The following is a 19,319-nucleotide window of genomic DNA, read 5'->3' on the forward strand; positions in this document are numbered from 1 at the left end:
AAAGCTGGAAACATGGTAATTAAATACTGGTACCAGTAATGTACACTGCACACTGTAATTTAGCTTTCCCCATGGTTATACTATGCATATGTTTGCCATGTTTATGTACATGCTTTGCCATGCCTCTCTGGGATTTACTGTTACCTGTGTTTTTACTATGCTATCACTATGCTTTATTACACTGTAATATGGTAAACTTTTTATAAGGGATGTTAGTAATATGAAATATTGGATCTTTAAAAGCATTTAATGGTCATTTTTCTCTTTTGCATTAAAAGCTCAGAGAACCAGCCTGAACATTCTTGAGATTTCTACCATGGAAATATTATTACAGCTTGTGATCTACAGTAGTGTGTCCCAGTTTGTTTCCCAGCTGAGCCAATGACAACACTGTTAATGTTTCCAAAAGCTTATCCTCTAAAGAGCATGCATCCTAAATCTTATTCTTCCAGCCAGAGGTGTCTCCTTCATAACTCATTTACTTGCTGTGCTGAACCAAAACGTTTCTAAAAGAATCGTGCCTTTATTTTTCTCTTTTTAATCTGTCTTTTTAATCTTGCATTTGTTTTGGATAGATAGTTTGATGTTTATGAAACTATCATAGACTATAATACACCAACATAGGCTTCAAAAAATATTTATATTAAAAAAATTCAAAACAAAGAAAAAAAAAGTAAAAAACAAAATTATATCAATAGAGAAATCCAATTATCCAATTAAAATGTTAAAACACAACAAAAAATAGCAAGTTTCAAGAATGATGTTTTTTACCCAAATTGTTATCACCAAACCAGAAATAAACAACATTTAAGTGCGTTACAGTAGATTTAGAATTATGCTTTTTTTTTCTTTCACTAATAACAATTTGGAGCAAAAAGCTTTGAGAATGTTGACAAGGTTCGTCAAGATCCTAGTCTTCTGTGTGGAACGAATAAGGTTTGCGAAGGCAGGTACACATACTAGTCTGTCATTAATAACAGTTGCCAAAAGGGAACCGCATGTCCTGCCAACAGTGAAAGAAAACATATGCTGTATTATCAAAGACTGATATACTCCAGCCTACCTGCTCTCTCTCTCTGGTAAAAAGCACTAAAACAACAGTAAAAATACACACCCTTTGATTGGATGTCCAGAACAAAAAGAAGATAAGTACAAACTATGGTGTACAAACTATAGAATGCAGAACAGTATTTCTTTCACTATTAGCAGGGATCCAGTTTTGGATTGCTTACACAATATAAGTATTTTCTGACATTGGGGTTGGTTTGATCACCCTGTACACTGCCAGTATGCCAGCTGGATTATTTCAGAGCATTTTACAGCATTGGGGAATCACCCTGGATTACATCCTTGGTTATTCTAGGATTATTCCTGAAAATAAGTGGTGATTAAATCCAGGTGGATTCACTGGTGCTGTAAAACTCTCTAAAACAGCATACAGTGAATAGGTTGACCAAATAAACTCCATTATGTTGTTTACAACATAGCAACTTAAAGTCCTATTTTATGGGTAAGATGGTAACTCACATTGTTGACATCACATATTATATAATATATCTGATCCATGAGGAAAATATCTCTCTTCTATAGCTGGCACCTGTTAAAAATATTTTCTTGCCATATGCTATAGAATAATAATTTATATTTTCTTGAAAGTATATTTGAAAGGTTGGTACGAGTTAACATCTTCAGCTCAGCAAGGCTTCAATTGAGACTCTTGGCTGAAGGAAATTTAAAGGCAGGACATACAGTAGGGTGTACATCATTAAACAACTCCCATCCATGTACAGTATTATTCATGGAATTCCCAGTGCTTCTATTGTTTCCATTTTTCATTATAGGCTTTTTGCATGATCAATGTGAGACAAAGAATTGGAAACCAAATACCAAATACCATTAATGATACAGAAGTGAGAGAATTCTTTATTTTGTACACCTGTTGTTTTTTGCCTCTAAAAGAAGACATGAAGACACATGTTTTTCAAAAGCTATTTTTTTTATTACAGTAGTCTCTGCATATAGGAACATCTCCTAAGAGAACACTTCGGCTAAGAGAACACCCTTGTGGTGAAACAGATTTTTCCTATTGTAAATGCTCCACCTAAAGGAACAGGAACTTTGCTTAAAATAACTCATTTTTGGCAGCGATAGTGATTCATTCACAACTGATACAGTACTGTTTTGTAACCTGATAATTCATCATCATCAAACTTAAATTAAAATGGATATTCAATCTTTTCAAGTGACTTCATCGCGAGAGTGTCTTGAGGCACACTGATTGGTTTATTAAATATTTTCGTCTTTTATCATTGCCTCATTTTGTATTCTGATATCCATGAGTGCACCTCATCACTACAGAATGGCATGTAAACAAATTGAACACATTGTTCAAGCTCTTGAAAAAAGCCTGAATCAGACACAAGTCACTGAGCAGTTTGGTGTTTCCCTTTCTGGTGAGTCACTTCACCATTATGGTAAATAATTTTGTGCATGTCTTGAATATTGTACATGTACTCACGATTAATCTAGAGCTACTGTTGCATTTTTTAACATGTGTAGGGGTGGTGTGCTAATTTAGTTTTGCAGTTACTTTATTATTATAGTTTATAACATACACTTGCCTATTGCTTTTCTCTCATTCTGTTCATTTCATATGTTGATGCATGTGCGTCATGAAAAGTAATACATATTTATTTATTGATTGACACATATTGTGTCTGGTGGTCAACACTTCACTTGCTTCCCAGGGGGTGTTCTCTTAGCCAGAAACTGTACTTCTAATTTCAGCCAAAGGTCTATTGCCTGATTAAGGACTGTGTTTACACCAAACCACAAAAAAAAAAATGGAACATATTAAAAACTAAAAGTGCGAACGCTGGAGCTTCTGACTGGAGTAAAGCCTCTGTAACACTAGGGGGCACCATTTGCAGGGCCAGCAGTTGTTCAGAAGCTCTGGGAGTGCCCTAGTGCGGTTGCTGGATGTGAGAGTGAGCGTATGTTACTGGCAGGTGTTGTAGATTTGGATCTGCTGGTTGATGTCTTTCAGGATCCCTCTCATTTTGTCCTCCAGTCCGTCGAGCTGCCTGGCTTTGCTCTCTAGCGTTTTCTCATTCTCCTCGTAATCTATCTCTAGGTCTACAGACAGGAAAAAAAGAAACACAATGAAGTTATCCTTAGGTAGTTCATACATAAGTTGTAATACTAAAAGAAACATTAAATTGTTTGATAAAAATTGAGACATACTTCTAAGTTGAAATCATTTTACAAGTATTATTATGTATACATGCACCCCCATCATTGTCTGTAGTTCTTGATGCTAAAGTTACAACAAAATGTTAAACACTTAATCAGAAGATATTCATCAAGACTAAAAAGAAACAAGGTGAAGTAGTTCTAACATTTCTCTGACAAGAAGTGATGTTGGCTATCTTAATATATTTGTATCTTTGTCAATGCATTTCAATACAGTATTATATAATTATTGTCTCTATTCACAAAGCGTTAACTCCTTTTTATGAATATGTTTTCGTTTTAAGTTCCTGAAACTGTTCTGGACTATTTAAAAAAAAAAAAGTTTAATTTCATAACTAGTTTTCTTATTAGTATTGACTTTAACTGACCAACACTTTGACTCAAGCATTTATCATGGACTCCCAAGATATATCCCTCAATAGATCATCCTCAGGTACCCTATCAATACCATGACCTACAATCACGGTATGGGGAACAACTGTAACAAATATCCATGCAAAGTATCATTACAAATGGATGAGCTGCAAAGGTAAGTGTGACATGCAATACATATACAAGGCGCCACTGTGTCTGAGGGGATATACATATCTCCCTATAATGTCTACAAATATATATCCCCTGCGTGTCCAATATGGAATAGTACATCTTCATAAGGTTCTTAAGTTGAGCAGTATTGAACACGTCAAGTAACTTTCAGCGGCCACACAACTGTTATTTTTGGTAGTTTGCCCAAGCCCACCAGGACTCATTGCACAGGCTGTAGGCCTCAGTGCCCTTCCTGCTCCTACCAGTCAGTCTCTGCAGCTTGTTCTGGGCCTCCTTGAGTAGCTTCTTGGCCTCGTCTCGCAGTTTCTCTGCTTTTTGTTTGGCCTCTTGGACGGTTTTGGCTTTCCTGTCGACGAGGTCCTGCACCGTTCTGTACTTGTCAGTGAGCTCGCCATCTAAGAGCTGCAGGGAAACAAACACGGGGAGAAATGAACAGGAGGCCCTCGGAATACCTTCCACACTGAGGATTCTTTGACATAACCGCTAGTAATTATCCTACTTCAATAACACTAACAAGTATGTCAGTAACATGCATCACCAGCCACGTCTGTGAATTCAAGATTTAAGCGACTATCAGTAAGATGGAAAGTTGGATGAACATGACCTATATCAGCAAAATGTATTGAGTAAGAATTATCAAGTTTCGTGACAAATTTCATAAGCGGTTATCCAGACACATGCGAAAATGTTAGTGTGACATATAGATGGCCAAATGCCTGGACTGACAGAATGGAATTTCCTCTGTTATATGTATTGCATTTAAATTGTTTTGTTTAGCTCTTACAGTCAGAAATCTTATAGTCTCAATAACTTTCATGACAGCTGGATAACCGGTTCTCCAGATATAGAGAGAAATAAGTGAAGTGGAATAGAAGTTCGTTGTGATGAAATTATAGGGCACTTGGACCATGAGCTTCCTTCGAAATTTTGTTGTCCGCAGTTCTGTGGAGTTGTGGGATACATTTTAGCTTCACTGTGGGCGGAGTTGAGGGCAGGCTACAAGATTGGCAGAGTTAAAAAACGTAATACATTAATGAAGCCTTGACAATGGTTTCAGGGAAAAGTAAAATTAATCTCCCAGCCTATAGAAACCTCTCCAGTGTGAGTGGGTCCACCAGGGAAGAGAGCTAGACTGCAGCAGGAGAGTTGCTTGTATTTGCTAGTGGGGGAAAAGGACTATTATTATTATTATTATTTATTTCTTAGCAGACGCCCTTATCCAGGGCGACTTACAATTGTTACAAGATATCACATTATTTTTACATACAATTACCCATTTATACAGTTGGGTTTTTACTGGAGCAATTTAGGTAAAGTACCTTGCTCAAGGGTACAGCAGCAGTGTCCCATACCAGGGATTGAACCCACAACCCTCTGGTCAAGAGTCCAGAGCCCTAACCACTACGCCACACTGCTGCCTTCCCCCCTTTAATCATAGTGTGGAGACAACAGAGGTTTCAAGTTTAGTTCGAGCTCCAAGAGGATTGACACTCATAGTGTCCTGCCACCAATGACCACGAGGGGCACTATATCACATATGTACATACTTAGATATTTAATCGCCAGCAGGAGATAATGCATCGTCTCTCGAACCGTCACCCTGTGCTTACCTGCTTAGCCTCGTTCGCTTTGTCCCGTGCCATGGTGGCTGTCTCCTCTGCCCTGGACGCCACCAGGCTGTTGTTGGCACGCTTGGTCTTCAGGGCCTCGATCTGTCCACCCAGCATGCCCAGGCGGTCCATGGCATCGTTCAGGTTCTTCTCACTGGCAGCAGTCTCTGACTGGATCTGAGAGAAGAAAGGAGGTAAAGAATGGGTGCCACCCTGCAACGGGTTCACTATCCTCTAGAGTCTGCCGGCCTGCCTGCCTTTATTATTCCAATAATCTATTGTATGTGTTGGCTATACAGTTATTGGATGAGGGTTTCTTGTGGCTGCTTGGGAGTTATACAGCGTGTTTACTCAGCACATTCAAATTTCTACAGCCTTCAAGCACAGTGAATAAAAGATGCTTTTTACCTGATCCAAAGTTGCTGGACGAGAGATCGCCGAGAAATCAGCAGCTGCCCTGGCTGTTATATCTACAACAATAAAGCAGGTTGCATACGGAGGTTTACATGCATGTGATTGTTTTACCTGTGCCAGTCTGTCCTCAGTCTGACCGATGTCGCTCTTGGCTTGCTGAATTGCTTTCTCAGCAGCGGCCTGTGCCCGGTGAGCATCTTCTAAAGCCTGCTTTACCGTCTCTGCCGTGTTCTTCACGCTCTCTGCGCGAGTCCTGGGGGTGAACGGAGAGACAAGGCAGTTATAGAGAAGCACTTCCATATAGACAACGGCAACCCCTCTGTGGGCCAAGCAGCCAAATAAAAAGAAAAACACTGCCTGTGCAATTGATTTCTAAGCAAGCAAGAACAGGCAAACAAGACAAGTGGTTGCACCAACACCCAGGGTCCAGGTGTGTTGTGAGGCACAGCCATGTGAGTTGTCTCAGTATAACCACATACTTTCAGCTGTGTTAATACAGTTTTTTAATGGTACTGAGACGAATCAGAGTGCTTGGTTTGACACACCCTTTCCCCTATTAGGTTATGAACCCAAATTCACAGGACTGCTTCTGCACTGAAGTTTCTTTAGTTCAATATCTATACATCATCTTCACACACCGGTATGTGTTGGCTCAGTTAGATCTGAGTTGTCCATAACAAAACGCTGACATGTAAGATTGTAGAAATATTAAATGAAACAAGTACATTTCTGTGAAGTACAGTACAAGGCAATGACACCCCACCAAGGACTGACTATGACCCTCTTGGCTACTCTAAAACATGGCCATCGTTGTGTCACAAATTAGCAGTTTATGATAGATATTGTCTAGACACTGACTTCTAGTCTAAACTTTTGTCAAAGGATTTGACTAGTTTCTATTGGTAGTTCAAATTTAAAAGTCGTGACATGTTTTTCTTTTGTTTGAATGTTGTTTTGTGAGCCCAGACCAGCATGCCTGCCCTCTCCCTTACAAGAGCACAGTGAAAGCATGGTAAAATGTAGGTAAGCATTGTAAAGCACAGAGAGGTCTGGTAAAGCACATTTATAAAACATGGTAAAATATATATTGTATAACCATGGGGAGAGTGCAAAGCCACCGTGCAGAAATGCGGTGGTAAACTTTTCAAAGGGCTCCTCAGTACCTGGCTCTCTTGGCGTCCTGCAGAAGCTGCTCTGCTTTGCGTACGTCGTCGTTGGTCTGCTCCAGGATGGCGTCCACGTTGGAGAGGCTGTTGACTCGGTCCTTGATCTCCTCAGCCAGGTGTCTGATCTGCTGTGGGGAGGCGGGGATGGAGAGCTCCAGGACACGGCTGGCCACCATCTCAATGCTGTCAGGGTCCGCCCCATCCTCTGTGGAGACACAGCATCCTCAAACAGCGCCTCTGAAGTCAGGGGCTTGCTACCACACTCCACTCAAGAAGGTGTTGTTTATAAATACTATATTAATACTGCCCACCTGAAACTTCTTTGTGTCAGATAGCAAGTATCAGATGGCATCTATCAGATGGAAATTACAACATAAAGATTAGATAGACTTTAGTATATAGACATATTTAAAGTAATTGTAGCCAACAAAATAGTTCCTAAATTTTGTCCGCAGTTAACATCCATTCTTTGTGTGTATCTCAAATGTGCAGTTTGGAAAGAAACACAGGTTTAAGCACTACACCAGGTTAAAGCAATCTCTTTTTTAGTCTGTCTTGCACCTGCTGGGTACCTTCACCCAGAGGTGAAATTGTCCCCACCCCTTCACTGGCTTCTTTAGATAACCAATCAGCTGCATCTCCTATTGACTGACATACACTCCAACCTAGACTAAAATGCATGTACTGTAGAGCTTATTTGTTTATAGTTTTTCATCCATACCATACTCTATATGTATGGCAGATTGAGCCATTTCAGATGTTGTTGTTGGACACAACATGACTATTTTGTACAGGAAACTTCTATTACAGAATAGAGAAAAGCAAACTAGAGACGGCAGAAAAAAAAAACTGCTATGCAACTAGAGCCTAAAAGCAAGTATGCCCTTGACAGCTGATGATGTTATTGTTAAGGGAGGGGGCTCACGCGTGAGGAAGTCACGGATCTGCTTGATGAGGTCCCTCAGGTCTTTGTTAGAGCGATCCACTTTAGCCTTGGTGGAGTTGGCCTTGTCCAGCGCTGCCTGTGCCCTCACTTTGGCCTCATCAGCTTTCACTTTGGCCTGGGCCACCTAAAAACACAAGCTTGTTAGTAATCATTTGTATTTTGTTTGTATTTCCTTTTATCATTATAATCAATTTTACCCTAATTTCTCCCAATTTGAAATGTCCGATTCGAATATCGCCAATGAAACCCACTCACAGCAACAAATCTTTCCAAACTACTGAACCACAGAGTGTACATCTGGCTCAGTGGGGTCACCGAAAACCCATGAATTAACTACCCCCAGACGATTTCCCACCTTAACCCACAGGAGCGGAGATGCCAAGATCGACAATTCAGCGTGATTCGAGCCAGCGAGCTCCAGATCATGTGACTCACCTTGACTTTACTGGATGAGCCCCTGGAACCCCTGGTTTGATTTTTTTTGTGCGTTTGGTTCAATACAGACAGCGCCTCACCTTCTGGAAGAGCTCATCCACCTCACCGATGGCCTTGCTCAGCTCTTTCTCTGCATACTTGGCTCTCTCCAGAGCATTATTCGCTGTCGCCACCGCTCCGTTACAGTTCAGACCGCCGCAGTGCCTGTTTCCCTCGTCGTCACGGCAACCCGCTCCCCCACAAGGGCTCTCAGCACAGGGGGCGTCACCGGGGGCTCCACATACCTGGAGAAGGGGGCGAGAGATAACAGAACAGAGTGAAACACAACCAAGAGGCAGCTGTTCTAAACATTTTAAAGATCAATATGTTGAAAAAACATATTGTTCTTTGATTGGTTCATACTACGGATTGCTAATTGGCTAGAATGTTCTGGATCCAACAACTGCCTTGTCACTTTTCTGTTGATTGTTTAGCTTTCCAGACTTAATTATCACATTTGAGTTTGGTGTCATCCATTTACCTTGTCACACCACTGTAGATTCACTCTATATGCAACCATCTGACATCTGACACAACTTAAAGTGCAACAAAATAAAAGTCTGGAACTTGCAAGAAATTTTTATACCAATGAGGGGTAAGAAAATGTACTCTGATCGCAAAACCAAGCCAATTGCTTGAAAATGCTGGCAAGCACTGGCCTCTGGAGGACAAAGGCAATCCCTGCAGGTGTCCTGGCCATTAGGGTCTGCTGTAGCATGAGGAGTCCCTGCAGGTTTTTGTCTATGCAACACTCCCTGTGAAATCCCCACCGTTGACCAGCCACTTGGCACAGCCAGGATGCAAACCTGCGCTCCTCTGACTGTATGACCTTCGCACCATGCAGTCGCACCAAGTAGGTCAGACAGGGACCCAAGTTAGGTGCAGTGTTTTCTTGCTAGTTTTAATAAAACCAGGCCCATTGTATATCAAGCTAAACACACAAAGACTGCAGACTTACTTTTTCGTTGATTTTTTTCATGTCCAGAGTCTCAGCCTTGGCAGCCAGGTCGATCAGGGACCGCTTGTTGGCCGCGTTCTTCTTGTTGAAATCGTTCTTCTTTTCAGCCAGCAGCCTTTCGGTCTTGCGCCGGGTGTCGCCGGATTGGCTGACAGCGCTGGGCGTGGTGACAGTGGACTCGTTGGCGCGGCGCTCTGCAGCCCGGGACTTATCAAAGGAGCTGCGGATACTGTCATAGGCACCTATGGTGAGGGAACAGGAGAAACTGTTTGTCTAGGAAGATGCATTCTGTTTTTTGTTTGCCTTCTCCTTTTCCTCTCCATAATATTTTCACCAGCTGTTACCCACTGTTGATACGTTTCCACTGTTTTTGTTTGCTCTACACACATTTCTTACTGTGCTGTACCTCAATGATCATACTTTATAACATCCTTCCTTTATAAAGTAAGCTTGGCGAAGGCTGTCTTTTTAAATAATAATTTAAAATAATGTGATCTACAATCTACTGTTATGGTGTTGCACCTCTACTTATATCAATTGTGATCAATATTGGGGTATTTGGGAAACTGATCCTGGAGGTAGCACCCAGTAATAGAAATACCAGTATTTATATTATAAAGTACTCAGTGTACGATATTAGCAACATGGTTTGGACTTTATGTATTAATTTACACATAACTTTCTGAAGCAATCCTTATTGACACGAGTAATTTGTGCCCCCCCCCATGTCCTGCAGCCTGTGACAGGATGTGTCCGCCCCCCCTCCACCCATCCTGCGAGAGGATGTCCTGCCCCGCCTGTACCCAGGAAGTTGGAGTTCTTGAGCGTGTCGAGCTGTTGTCCGAGCTCGCTGGCAGACAGGTTGAGAGCCCGGGCCTCTCGCTCCAGAGCGCTCAGATCGTTGCTCGCTGCGAAGTTGCTGTCTTGCACGCTCGTCAGGTCCCTCTCGATCTTGTCCAGAGAGCCTGTTGTCTCATCAATTTTGTTTCTAGCAAGAGTCGAAAGAGTATCAGTTAATGGTACTTCCAAAAAATACAAACTTCCAATACCACTAGAATTGTGTATTATGGTAAAGTATCTGCAAAAAAAGAGAAAGACAAACAGTACGGTAGAGAAACTTTACATTTCATTCAGACTACATGTGAAGAACTGTTGTAATCTGATCAAAAGTACAGTAAACTCTCGCTAATCCAAAGCACTGGTTAACAGCAGTCAATGAGGACAATTACTCAGTCAACTGATTTCCACCCCAGTTAATATCACTTTGGAAACAAAAGCATGGGATTTGAAAAGGGTCAGTACTTGCAACTGTAGGAACACAAACACATTGGGTTGTGGTCAACTGATGTACAATGTGAAGATATAATCATGTAATGGATTAACAGTGTGTGTGAGTCTCCTGCATGTTTTACAGGTTTGGTCCTAAGTTATTAAACAACAGTAGTATTTCTATCCAACAGTGATTTTCTTGGGTGAAAATGGAACAACTACCAGTATACCCAAAGGGCTAGATTCTTCTCCAAATTGTCATCATTTATTTCAAGTAGGAAAACAGCAGATTTCTAAATAGTTTTTATTTTTGTATATAAAAATTACGCTACTGCCAAAAGTATCCTAAACTGACCGGAGCTGGTTGATGAGTTTCATGAGGTCGGTGATGGCCTGGGCGGTGGCGTTGCGCGCGTTCACAATGACCCGTGCCTCGGCCAGCTTCTCCTCCAGCTCGCGGAAGTTCTTCTCGTAGGCGCCGGTCAGGCCAGTCTGCTGGATCTCCTGGGCGCGGCCCGCCAGCGCTCGAGTGCGGCTTGCCAGGTCCTGCACCACCCGGTCCCAGTCCCCGAAGCACTGGTGGCAGGGCTGACAATCCGGGAACTGGCCAGAGAAGCCCCGGGCACACTGGTCACAGCGCACGCCTGACACGCCCTGCCGGCAGGAACAGTGCCCCATCACCCGGTTACACTGAGAGGTCTCGATCCCGTGAGGGTCACAGTCACACGCTGTGCATGAAAAAAGACAAATGGAGAGGTTAAATGTTGAATTTTAAATAATGCTTTTAAATGGGTCTTTATCCACAGGGTGAAATCGGGTATAACTGGGTCCTATTTAATCAAACAAAACACCAGAAGCTTAACATTAAATGTGCGTCTTATTAAAAATAGGGAATCTACAAAAAAGACTGCATTAGAATTTCTCTTTAGTTTATAATAGCTACACAACATTAATGGTTTTATTATACTTTTTTTTGTTTTAGCTTTCTGTCACTGTATTTTTGCAACATAGATATGCTCTTAAAATTTTTTATACAACTATATCCACTGATGCCAGCCGTACACTGGGGGACTAGCTGTGTGCTTCTGTATGAATAACACAAGGTTCTCAGCAGTATACACAGTCGTTTGCTCTGCTCCACATCTGCCTTACCTCTGCACTGCACGTTGGGATTTCCCCAGTAGTTTTCCTGGCAGTCCTGACACGTCTTCCCTCCGAAACCATGGCGACACTGGCACTGTCCAGTAAACTAAAAGCACAAAATATATGTTACACAGTGCCTTTTTCAACAACACACTACTGGGTACTGTACAACAAGGCAACAGCTATTTGTTTCTTTTAACACTCTAGATACTGTAAATGTGTTAGTGTGACTATGTAAGGCATAACAAACAAGTAGGCATTTCCAAATATCTCTAGATTCTAATAGTCTCAATAACTTCTGACATTGCCCTAACTAAGTTGTATTGGTAGTTTTGCAGAACCGCATAGGTGGATACTTATCCCCATGGCTTGAAACGCCGCTCTGGCCCAGTGCTAAATTTCAGAACTACCTTCAATTAAGTATACTATTCAGGAGCCTAGTGTTAAATAAGTTGTTCATCCCTTATAGCTCCTGAATCACTCACATTAGTAAACCTACACTCAGTCGTGACAAATTCATGCTGTGATGCTTGTTAAAACTCCTGGCACCTGGTCGTTTCAATAACTTATCTAAGGGCTAGTTCTGAAATCCAGGACTGGGTGCAGGGCTAGTGCAGGTTTCAAGCCCTGTATTCTTGTTCAAATGGGTTCAGTCTTACCTCATTGCAGGTGGGGCTGACAGCATTGTTGGGGTCACAGCCACAGGGTTCACAGCCATTCCCGCTGCCCAGGTTCCAGTAGTTGGCCACACAGTGGTCACAGTTTTGGCCAATGACATTGGGCAGACACTGGCAGTGCCCACTACTGCGGTCACACTCACACTGATCACGAGAGCTGCACTGACTGCGGTCAGTGCCCAGGAAGTTACATGTGCATTCTGAAAATCAAACAAGCGTGTGTTAGCTGAGGGGAGACGCCTAGATTAGCAACAATTCCTACTGCTGTGTTAAATATACAACACTCAAAACCAAGAGGTTTCTCATTGCTTGCTAATGCACTGTTAGTTAGTTTCTTTAACAAATAACAGCATTTTAGCCCTTATAAAATTTTACCATGGTAAATTTGCACAGTATTTTTTCAGTTTTACCATGCTTTTACTATGCATTTACCATAGTTTACCACAGACTGTCATGTTTTTAATATACTTTTCCATACATCTCTGTGCTTTATAGTGTTTTGGAAAACCTTTGTAAGTTTATCAGACTATAGCCAAATGCAATCTGAAACATCTTTAGGAGGCTAGGAGTGACGTTTGGTAAAAATTGATGCAAAATCAAGCCAGCTATCGTGTTCAGCGTGACAGACAGACAGACAGACATGACCAGTACATACTGTAAGGTTTTTGAATGAGGACCCATAGAAAAAAAATCTTCATAAACAGCAATGTCAAATCACCAAATAAGATCAAGGAATTACCCATAATAATCAAAAATGTTTTTAAAAAGCCCTCTCTTATTTTTTTGTAGACTACACATCATTGGTACAAGGAGGGCACAGAAAAGGATGTGGTATTACATCTATAACTGAACAGAACAGGCTGCTGTACTTACTCCTGCAGTTGCGTCTGGTCGCGTCTCCATAGTAACCAGGATGGCAGAGCCCGCAGTTAGGCCCCTCTGTATTGTAGAGGCACTTCTTGCACTGCCCTGTGCGTCGGTCACATGCGTTCATGTCAGAGATATCAATGTTGTTGTTACACTGGCAGGGCTGACACCGGCCACCAGGCTGCAAGGGGTTACCATAGAAACCAGGGGCACACTCATCACAACGGGGACCTAGTGGGGTAAAGGGGAAAGCTTAGAAGGCAACAAGTATATTCCATAGTCAAGTCGTGTATACTGAAAAAGGACCTGGATGAAAAGCAGACATGTTTTGCACCTTTTAAGGTTCACGATTAAATGCTTCCCAGGATTACAAATAAGAACAAGCCAATGACTAGTGTAAAAGACAATGTGATTGGTCATCTTACAAGACAAACCGTATATATTCCCAAGGTAACATTAAGTAGTCCAGGATTAGTGCTTATCTGGGTCTGTGGGGCTATCTGAAATTTCGGTGATAACCTAAGGGCTCAATTGGTGGCAGAATGACAATTTATGAAATTATTAAACCTAACATTGTCTGATACATGGATGATAAAAAAACAAAACAAAACCAAAAAAAAAAATAATACATTGTGTTCCTATTTCCTATCTACCAACAGCATCAGCTTCAAGTTTATTAAAAAGCCAATAAAATAAAAACCACTACTTGTTATCACCTAGAAATAAACCACACAGGGTCCAGAAAGCATTATTGGGTGATTATGCTTTCAGCTCCTATGCAGGCACTCACACCAGGAGAGACAAGCTAAGAGAAAAACCCATTCCAGAAACTCCCAGTCAGCTGCCTGTGTGTATCCTCAGCCAACTCTGAATGTTATTCTTAATGGGCGTTTACCACATGGACACTGCAAATAAACAGATAATGCTTAAAAAGGTTTACTTCCTTTTTTTTTTACATCATCGGTTTATTTTCTTAATATGATTTATTTATTTTTGCAGAAAGTAAACAAAAATGGACAGTGTTTTTCTCAATGACAATATGTCAGCTCTGTGCTCCTGTTAGGTGGCATTTGATGATAGCAGAAAGATTTAAGGTGGTACTGTAAAGCTTCCTTCGACCATAATCTAGCAATACCACCTTAAATCTCCTTTGTGTCGACATTTAACAATGCTCTTTCACCTACGTACACCTTGATGGTTTAAGGGTGTAAGATATATGACTCTGAACAGGACAACTTTTAAAAGATAAGGTAGAATGATATTTTAGTGCAATCTTGAACATGACTGTGGAACAATGCCGTCTTGCCTTCTCATTATTATTATTATTTATTTCTTAGCAGACGCCCTTATCCAGGGCGACTTACAATTGTTACAATATATCACATTATACATTATTTTTACATACAATTACCCATTTATACAGTTGGGTTTTACTGGAGCAATCTAGGTAAAGTACCTTGCTCAAGGGTACAACAGCAGTGTCCCCTACTGGGGATTGAACCCACAACCCTCCGGTCAAGAGTCCAGAGCCCTAACCACTACTCCACACTGCTGCCCTATATGTGCACATCTCATGTGCACTTTGATGATTAATTCTGTCACCTAATATGTTCATGAGAAGACACCCATACAACATCACAGACAGGGTCAACTGTACATAACATATTCACTTATACAAAAGTGGGACCATTTTAATTTCACAATTTTTCATTCACCCCATATGCATTTTCAGAGTATTTAACTTCATACCTGTTTAATATCCAGGCATTTGGTTTTGTACTGTATAATCTTCTATTGCTGTTTCTGTTCAGGACATTATTTACTCAGGCTTACTTAGGATGTTAAAATGACTCGTTGACTAAAAGCTGAATTTCTAAAGTGAGGTAGTTTATAAAATTACAGCTAGGAGTATTCAACTATAATTTCTACCCGCTCTGTAACTTGTATATGAAGACTTTCCATTTATTAATTGTATCAACTTCAACCTCCGTCTCGATCTCCTGCCTGTCACTCAGCAGCGAATGCACGCACCCACACGGCAGACGGCTACTCTGTCACAAGCATTAACACCCTGCATCTTTCTAAACAAGGGATTTAGGGGAGCTCCTTAATAAAAGCTGAATCTCAAAACAATAATTGTGTGAATATAGTAATTGTTACAGCTGTGTATAATGGTATTTAAAACAGGATTCATTCATCCGACTTTTTACATATCCGCCTTTACTCGCAGTCGGATATGAGACGGATTATTGTATTAGTAAACCTCTGACTGTCGGAGTGGGGCTTAATGCTTTTGAATATAGACTGTATTGTGGCTTATCATAAAGTGGGTGTGCCTGGCCAAGCGAGAGTTAAAGCGCTGTGTTCCTATGTGCTGCCTGCCTCAGCTTTGCAGGGTGTCTTTAAAGCCATGCAGTGTGAGTGGAGGTCTCAGATACTTACGCTGGAAGCTTCCTTTTGATCGCTTAACCATTCCTACAGAGTGTGTGGTAAGGGGGAAATGGTAAGAGTCAATACAAACCTAATAATCACAAACTCACTGCTTCTTGCATGGACATTATCTTATGGAGCCCACCCACTCAATGTCACAATAAAAAACAAGGGTATACAGTATCAGAGAAAATACTTCTCTTTATAACTTAATAACAAAGCCAGCAATGTCTACACCTAAAATACAGCACTAATTTATTACCCTGTCTATGGTAACATTCAATCAGATGTCTTTTTTTTATCTTACTTAATTTTAAGAGTGCCAAATTATTTTGTCCACATTTTTCTTCCCAATTTAATGTCCAATTATATTCCCTCAGCGCAGCAACTCCCCACAACAGCGCAAGAGAACTGAAGGTCATTGGGCATCCTTCCAATCCCACAACCAAGCCGACTGCCTCTTCACACCCAGGAACTCGTGAGAGGATGTCGGTGAGAAGATGTCAGCGAGCTACCAGCTTATGGGGGACAAAGGCCCTGGAGGTGTCCGCTTGAGCTCACCAGGCGTGATGAGGAGAAACAGTCCCTGACGAATTTGCCTCCCTAACCAACAGCCAATGCGTGAGCTGTCCCCAGCAGTTTTTCCAGAGACTTCCCTGATAATAAGACCATTTATTATTTTTGACACACTGGGGAATTCATGTGCCGGAGTATTTATGGAGCTGTGCTTACCTGTGTATCCCTGGTTGCAGTTACAGACGACCTGCCTGTTTCGATTGTCCTGGTGACATGAAGAAGCAAAATGGCGTCCGCTATTGGGCCCATCAGGGCACGGACAGGGGCGACACTGCTCTCCTGAACCCAGCACAGGGTTTCCATAGTAACCGCTGATACACCTGCACAAATTAATATGCATTTATTTCACTAGATGGTAAAATGCATAATTCTACATCATGCAATGGGCTTATATTTGACAATAAATTCTACATGTACTGTATCTTACTCTTTAAGGACCCATCACTAATTTACTGTTTTCAGTATGTCATAATTTTCATGAGCAAGTCAGATAATGAAATAATGAGTGCTGTATTGCCCTGCAGGTTTTATGAACAGGCTTTGTACATTAATTTCGACAGGGCCCTGTTTAACATACTGTACACTGTCAGGCTAGCCGGCTAGCTCACCTCTCACACTTGTCCCCGGATGTATTGTCCCGGCAGGTGAGACAGGCTCCGGTCCTCTGGTCACACTCCTCAGCGTGGCTGTTGCACTGGCAGTGACGGCAGTTGGGGAAGCCCCAGTGTCCAGGCTGACAGCGGTCACAACGCAGGCCAAAGGCTCCCGGGCTGCATGGACACTGACCGCTGAGCGGCTCACAGAATCGGGTCTGAGACCCCTCCAGACTGCACTCGCATGCTGGGGAAGCAACGCAGACATCATCAGACAGTAAGTAGCATTGCCACTTATAGGGTTGTCAATGGAAGTTATTTATGTAAAGATATTTGTAAACGCGATACATCTCATTTACAGGGATTTCGTGGCCCTGAGAATTGCTTAAAACTTTGAAGCCTAATTATTTTAAGAAATAATCAGGTTAGGAGGATTTAGCGAGGCCAGTATTGTAATGACCTGGACTGAAATTCATCAATGACTCCGGTGTTAACACCCTGTGGCAATGCGCCCCGCCCCTGTGTGCATTTGTGTGTGTTGTGTTGTATGTTGCGTGTGTAAATGTTGGTGTATAGATTGGTACACGGGATATAAACGGGTCTGTGTTTCACGTGTGTTTAAATAGTGTATATTTGTATTTAGGCACGGGATTGCACATCACGCACGTGCATTTAAAATATAATATGTGAACACGGGGTTTCACGTAATGAATTCACGTGCTGGGATTCAAGTGAGTAATTAATTAGTAATTGAATCCCAGCACAACAGTATATATAGAGACACATTTTCACTCACTAGTGGTTGGGTGTTCGGAAGAGGAGAACGGGTGAGAGAGAGAGAGGAGAGTTAAAATAAGTAAAATCATTAAACGTAAAGATAAGTTTGTTTGTACTCACCGTGTCTGTCTGTCTGTCCGTGCACCGTTTGTTTAGTGTTAGTCCGTTTTGTATGTCTATTTATTTTGGCGTGTAGTGCCGTGTCCCGTGTTTTTGTCTGTTAAAACCTTTTATTTTCTGTTTATTAAATGCTGAGCGCGATCACGCGCCCAGCTTATACCAAACCACATCTCTCTGTTTATTGTGTTCCTGTTTCTGGTCTGACGCCACCCACTCCGGCCGTCTTTGTGACACGTGGTGTCATCGTGGGATAGCCGCGCCTCCAAGCGTCAGACCAGGAGGGGTTTTGTTAAAAAAAAAAAAAAAAAAAAAAATTATATATATATATAATGGCAGAAGACGCCACAAAATGGCGGGACTGGTTCCTGGAGAATGCTGGGCTGGAGGCCCAGGCTCTGCCCATAGTCGTTCGGGCCCTGTGGATGATGGACAGTGAGAGATGGGAGGCTTATCAGCAGGAACACACCCCAAACACCTTGGAGGAAGGTGTGGAGTTTCTCCTCAGCTACCTGGAGGCAATGATAAACGGAACAGCAGCCCAGGTAGCAGGACCACCAGCAGAGGAGTACCTGCTGTCCCCATCTCCACCAGCAGAGGGTGAATGCCTGCTGGTTTTGCCTCCACAGCCCAAGCGGGAGACAGATAAAGAGGTGAAGGACAGGGAGGAGGAGTGCCGCCTAAGGGCCAGGCATCCACGGCGATGTAACAAGCCATCGTCGGGGTGCCTCCTCTGCGACCAGGATCACCTGTTCGCCCACTGTCCCTTCCGCAGTTATGGGGAGGAGCCTGAGCGTCCACAGCCCAAGCGGGAGGAGCCTGGGCGTCCACAGCCCAAATGGGAGGAGCCTGAGCGTCCACAGCCCAAATGGGAGGAGCCTGAGCGTCCACAGCCCAAATGGGAGGAGCCTGAGCGTCCACAGCCCAAGCGGGAGGAGCCCGAACGTCCTACGCCTGAGTGGGAGGAGCCCGAACGTCCTACGCCTGAGTGGGAGGAGCCCGAACGTCCTACGCCTGAGTGGGAGGAGCCCGAACGTCCTACGCCTGAGTGGGAGGAGCCCGAACGTCCTACGCCTGAGTGGGAGGAGCCCGAACGTCCTACGCCTGAGTGGGAGGAGCCCGAACGTCCTACGCCTGAGTGGGAGGAGTCGGTGCGTCCACAGCCCAAAAGGGAGGAGTCGGTGCGTCCACAGCCCAAAAGGGAGGAGTCGGTGCGTCCACAGCCCAAAAGGGAGGAGTCGGTGCGTCCACAGCCCAAAAAGAGGGAAGTCGGGGCTTCCACAGCCGTAGGACCCAAGCTGCCAGCAGAGGGAGAATGCCTGCTGGTCCCACCTCCACCAGCAGAGGGTGAATACCTGCTGGTGCCGTCCCAAGAGCCAGAAGGGGAGGAGTTACAGGCTCAACCCCCTGAAAATTTTTGGGGGGGAGAAGGGCAGGATGCTGGTGTCCCCCAGCAGCCTCTCGCTATGCTGCTGAAGGCAGCACGGCGCGCACATGCCCAGCC

General features: G+C 42.9%; 1 protein-coding gene across 2 annotated transcripts in view; it reads right to left on the reverse strand.

The window, feature by feature from the left end:
- Positions 1-1,891: 1,891 nt before the first annotated feature.
- LOC117412581 (laminin subunit beta-2-like) overlaps positions 1,892-19,319 on the reverse strand; it is a 63,899-nt gene continuing 46,471 nt past the window's right edge. Inside the window, exons 20-35 of one of the 2 annotated variants that reach the window (XM_058999437.1) lie at positions 16,937-17,168; positions 16,485-16,648; positions 15,765-15,797; positions 13,329-13,553; positions 12,438-12,655; positions 11,788-11,884; positions 10,991-11,363; positions 10,170-10,354; positions 9,367-9,608; positions 8,450-8,653; positions 7,914-8,058; positions 6,986-7,193; positions 5,934-6,075; positions 5,409-5,585; positions 4,041-4,200; positions 1,892-3,135 (exon numbers count right to left, since the gene is read on the reverse strand). In XM_058999437.1, the coding sequence (XP_058855420.1) occupies positions 2,999-3,135; positions 4,041-4,200; positions 5,409-5,585; positions 5,934-6,075; positions 6,986-7,193; positions 7,914-8,058; positions 8,450-8,653; positions 9,367-9,608; positions 10,170-10,354; positions 10,991-11,363; positions 11,788-11,884; positions 12,438-12,655; positions 13,329-13,553; positions 15,765-15,797; positions 16,485-16,648; positions 16,937-17,168 (2,942 nt within the window). In that variant the 3' untranslated portion in view covers positions 1,892-2,998. The remainder of the gene's footprint in view (positions 3,136-4,040; positions 4,201-5,408; positions 5,586-5,933; positions 6,076-6,985; positions 7,194-7,913; positions 8,059-8,449; positions 8,654-9,366; positions 9,609-10,169; positions 10,355-10,990; positions 11,364-11,787; positions 11,885-12,437; positions 12,656-13,328; positions 13,554-15,764; positions 15,798-16,484; positions 16,649-16,936; positions 17,169-19,319) is intronic. The other variant, XM_058999438.1, reaches the window with a different exon arrangement.

This window comes from Acipenser ruthenus, chromosome 25, assembly GCF_902713425.1.
Source record: "Acipenser ruthenus chromosome 25, fAciRut3.2 maternal haplotype, whole genome shotgun sequence".
Taxonomy (NCBI): Eukaryota; Metazoa; Chordata; class Actinopteri; order Acipenseriformes; family Acipenseridae; genus Acipenser; species Acipenser ruthenus.